General features: G+C 38.1%; 1 protein-coding gene across 1 annotated transcript in view; it reads left to right on the top strand.

The window, feature by feature from the left end:
* The window catches only part of SYTL2 (synaptotagmin like 2), an 81,897-nt gene that overhangs the window by 74,427 nt on the left and 2,246 nt on the right, over positions 1-5,224 (top strand). Inside the window, exons 16-17 of the mRNA XM_007946250.2 lie at positions 426-504; positions 4,565-4,664. Of these exons, the coding sequence (XP_007944441.2) occupies positions 426-504; positions 4,565-4,664 (179 nt within the window). The remainder of the gene's footprint in view (positions 1-425; positions 505-4,564; positions 4,665-5,224) is intronic.

Below are 5,224 nucleotides of genomic sequence, written 5' to 3'. Positions count from 1 at the left end.
CCGACTCGACGGCACATAACAACAACAACAACAATGAAGTAGATGTAGCTTTGAAAATGTCAGATTTGACATTTTCCCCTACCATCCCACACTATTCTTACTCCTTCAAAAAGAGAGAATACAAATAAATTATTTTATGTATTGGCATGCCAGATCCTAGAATGATTAACAAAATGTATGTGTTTTTGTGAAAAGTAAAGCATCCCAAGACACCTTTCCCATCTCCAAGAAAACCACTTGGATTTTTTCATCACCTTTGACACTAATATATATTCTGAGTACTCTGCAAGGTTTTCCAATATATACGACATTGCTTTCTTAGATCTGAACAGCAATAGTCTAGCTCCAGGGTACTCTAACAGAAGACCAACAAAGAGGATAAATAGTGCATAACTCATACTTGATAACTTCCCTTCATTTTTCAGACAGCGCCAGTTGCCCTTGAGGCAGAAAACAGAGGTGAAATGAAGTTAGCCCTTCAGTATGTCCCAGAGCCAAGTCCTGGTATGTAATGATTTTCTGTCCAGATTCATGCCCCTTCCTTCCCCCTCCCTTCTCCAAGGATTTCTTTGCATTCTAATATATAGTGAAACCTATGAGAGCCTTGGAACTCATAGTGATTGCATTTTTTCCCCACGTCTCACAAGTTTTCTGCTTTTAACAGGATATAGTCTTACCACTTTCTGTCACTCTCTATTAGTAGAAAGTATTTCCTTCTCTGATAGGTTTCCAACTTACATAAGTTCCACCTTTCATAGACTTTACTGTATTTCCAAAGATGAAGCCCCAAACTTCTAACTTAGTAATAGTATACATCACATGAGCCAATTCACAGTTGTAAAGTAGGAAATTCTACATTTTTATGTTAAGTTTAACTGTCACCTCACTCTCCAAAAAATTTGCACTACATAATTTGAATGGCTTTTGCTATATTCAGAATTTGGACCTATGATAATGCTGTGATGAAAATAACACACTTGACTATTCTTTTTCATAGATGGGAATTAGAGGAATTTAAAAGAAGCCACCTAGTAAATTAGAGCTCATTGTTCCTATACTCTCAGGATCTCACTAGGAGATAAAGCCTTTTCCTCAAGATTACTAATTGCATCCTTAACATTAGGCCTCCATTCTTCAACCCCATTAATGAGCAGGAGACTGGCAGGAAACAAATGTTAGCCTCTCTCTCATTTCCAGAGCAAGTTCCCCGAGTTACTCTTCTTAAGCATCTGTAAGAATGCAATGGCAAAAATCAAATACTTTTGATTTTTGCAATGGCAAACTCAAATACTTTTAGGAACCAGACTGTGAAACTAGTGGGATGAAAGAAATAATGGACATTGAGGGCAATGACAGAGTTAGAGGACTCGCTGCCAGAGAGTCATTTCCAACTCACAGCAACCATATAGGACAGAAGAGAACTGCTCCATAGGGTTTCCAAGGCTGTAAATCTTTATAGAAGGAAGGAAGGTTGGGCAATCTACTTCCATAGTGATACTGCCTCGGAAACCCAAGGAGGGGTCACTGAGTTGGATCCGACTCAATGGCAGTGAGTTTTTGATTTGGTTTTCTCTCTCAGAGCAGCAGATGGTTCTGAACTGCCAGCTTTTGCTTAGTCGCTGAGTGCTTAACCATTGAGCCGCCAGGGCTCCTTGACCTAGAGAAGGACATTCTAATTCAGTTTAAGAGCGAAGAAAAGTATTGGAGAGCAAGTAAAATATACCATTAGGCCACATTTCTGCCAGATCACCATTGTGTGACTTTTGGATCTGCCTGAAAAGCAGGTTCTTTTGCATATAATTTGCATCTTACTACTTATGATCATATATTTGTGCCCATTCCAGAGATGATCCAACAGAATGTGGAAATTATCAAACAATATCATGAATATCATATACAAGTAAAATTTTGCTGAAGATAATTCAGGAATGCTTGCAGCACTGACAGGAACTACCAGAAATTCAAGCCAGATCCAGAAGAGGACATGGAATGAGGGATATCATTGCTAATGTCAGATGGATCTTGGATGAAAGCAAATAATACCAGAAAGATGTTTACCTGTGTCTTATTGACTATGCAAAGGCATTAGACTATGTGGATCATAAAACATTATGGAACATTGTGAAGAATAGGAATTCCAGAACTTTATTGGTGTTCATGTGGGACCTGTAGATAGACCAAGAGGTAATCATTTGAACAGAACAAGGAGATACTGTGTGGTTTCAGATCAGGAAAGGTGTGCATCAGGGTTGTATCCTTTCACCATATTTATCCAATCTGTGTGCTGAACAAATAATCAGAGAAGCTGGACTATAAGAAGAAGAATGGAGCATCAGGATTGAAGAAAGACTCATTAACAACCTGCAATACACAGATGGCACAACTTTGCTGGTTAAAAGTGAAGAGAACTTGAAGCACTTCCTGATAAAGATCAAAACAAATTCTGCTCTGTAAATTTGCACCCAGAACACAATTGAAAAAAAAAAAAGACTACAGCCTTCAGTATGGATTACACCTCAACATAAAGAAAACAAAAATCCTCGCAACTAGGCCAATAAGCTGCATCATAATAAATGAAGAAAATATTGACGTTGTCAAGGATTTCATTTTACTTGGATTCACAATCAACAACTATGGAAGCAGGAGTCAAGAAATCAAACGACCTATTGCATTGAGCAAATCTGTTGCATAAGACCTTTTTAAAGTGCTAAAGAGCAAAGATGTCACTTTGAGGACTAAAGTGCATCTGACCCAAGCCATGGTGTTTTCAGAAGAATGAACAAATCTATCTTGGTAGAAGTACAGCCAGAATGCTCCTTAGAAACAAAGATGGTGAGACTTTGTTTTATATTCTTTGGATATGTTATCAGAAGTGATCAGTCCCTGGAGAATGACATCATGCTTGGTAGAGGGCCAGCAAAAAAGAGGAAGACACTCAACAAGATGGATTGACACCATGGCTGCAACAATGGGCACAAACATAGAATGATTGTGAGGATGTAGCAGGACTAGGCAGTGTTGTTTCTGTTGTACACAGGAGTGCTATGAGTCAGAGCTGACTCAGTGGCATCTAACAACACTAACACTTATGATCAAAAGGAGCCCCTGTGGTGCAGTAGTTAAACACTTTGCTCACTGAGATGTTGGTGGTTTGAACCTACCAGTGACTCCACAGGAAAAAAAACCTAGCAATCTGGTGCCATAATTATTTCAGGCTTAGAAACCCTATGAAGCAGTTCTACTTTATCTTGTAGGGACACTATGACTCAGAATTTACTAGACATCACTGAACAACAATACTTATGATCAAAGGAGCCCTGATGTTGAAATAGTTAAACCCTAGGCTGCTGACCTAAATGTTGTTGGTTGGAACCCACCCACCCACCCAGTGGCTCCACGGGAGAAAGACCTGGCCCTCCCTCTACTGCTACTGCTGTAAAGATTGCAGCCTAGAAAACCCAATGGGATAGTTCCACTGTGTCTTGTGGGATGGTTGTAAGTCAAAAATGCACCTGACCACACCTATCAACTACAACAGCTTATGATCAACAGGCATAGAAATTTTGCCAACCCATTTTCCCATTTCCACCCCTGTCTTTTCTTGGTGTTAGGGGTAGAGGGGATTGTGTGTTGTGACAGATTCTACCTTGTCTGAGGTTTTGCTTATGTTGTTCTTTTTCCCTAAAATGGCTTCCTCATCTCAGTCTATCCAAGTCTCAGATGAAGTCCAATCTCCTCCACAAAGCTTTCTCTAATTATAGTGGCTCTCACTAATCCCCTTTTTCTTCTAAAACATTGCAGTAATACCTTGGCATGTAATTCCATATTACAATTTTATTGGTTTTATTTGAATTACTCTCTCCAGAGAGTAATGTTTCCAAGGACACAAGGATATATAGATATAGATATAAATATAGATATTTTATATTCTTTGTATATCTAAGAACATTCCTCACATAAGGCTGAGCACACAATAAATGCTCATTAAATACTCGTTGGTTGACTAATTGGTCTAACCCATCCAGGGAAAAATCTGATAATGTTCCTTTGTCCATGTGTACACAACCTAGACAACAATTTCTAATCAAGCCGACTTCTCAGTAATTTCCTATTCCCTGTTATGTGTGTACATACAGTATCCCTGTAAAATGTATAACCACTTTTAATAGCAAGTGGCTATACCTTAATCAGTACCTATTTTGGTTACTTTAGACACAAATATGTTTAAAATGCCTCCTATAAACATAATTTGATATTGTTATTAACATTTGAAAGGTATATGCATTTCATTGAAATGATTTGAATAAACCTAAAATGGATGATTCACTCTGTACTTAGAGTCAATCAATCAATATAAATTATTTTCATAAAGTTCTCAGAGCCCAGTATATCCAGAATATGAAAGATACAATTAAGAATGTATAGATTTAACCAATTAGGATAATCCCATAAGCGCTATCTAATATTATTGTGCCAAACCATTTTTAGACTGACATCTTTGGATACATTATTGTTGAGAGGGGGGTGGCAATAAAATTTATCTTCTCTCATTTTTCTATTGTAGGTAAAAAGCTGCCTACAACTGGAGAAGTACACATCTGGGTGAAGGAATGCCTTGATCTACCACTGCTAAGGGGCAGCCATCTGAATTCGTTCGTTAAGTGGTAACAGCATTGATAACTCTGCCTCCTCACTTCTACTATAATCTGGTCTTCACTGGTCTAAGTCTGTGTTGCTGAAACTCGTTGCTCTTAGTTTAAAAGAACTTAACTTAAAGCAATGGAGACATGAAATAGAGGGATCTAGGACATGAATCTCCAAGGCCCCATTTAGTTTTAAAAGCATAAAGCTAAGAGGACATGTATACTAATGAAACCAGAAACTTCATATTCAGATATGTCATGTTTTCCAGGGGTACATCAGCTGGTAAAGACACTATTTCATACAAAAGACTTATAAAATTTCTGATAGTGAATGCCTCAACACTTGGCTCCTTTGTGGAGCTGGGAGAATTTTTACTCCTGGCCTTTATCCCACCTCTTTTGTGGCCCATTTGCAAAGGGCCTTGACATCAGCCTGTAGATATTTGGCAAATGATTTGCTAAACAAACCCTACTAAGGATTAGATCATAAGAGCTTAAGACGGTTTTGATTTTAAATGACAGGGTTTTTTTTGTTTTTTCTGTTATACATAAAATATCTAGTTATATCTAGCCTAGTGTCT

This window comes from Orycteropus afer, unplaced genomic scaffold (genome assembly GCF_000298275.1).
Source record: "Orycteropus afer afer isolate SDZICR_OR568_19922 unplaced genomic scaffold, OryAfe1.0 scaffold00154, whole genome shotgun sequence".
In the NCBI taxonomy this organism is placed as follows: domain Eukaryota; kingdom Metazoa; phylum Chordata; class Mammalia; order Tubulidentata; family Orycteropodidae; genus Orycteropus; species Orycteropus afer.
Note: the sequence above shows the minus strand (reverse complement) of the source record. Positions and strands in the feature narration are given on the sequence as shown.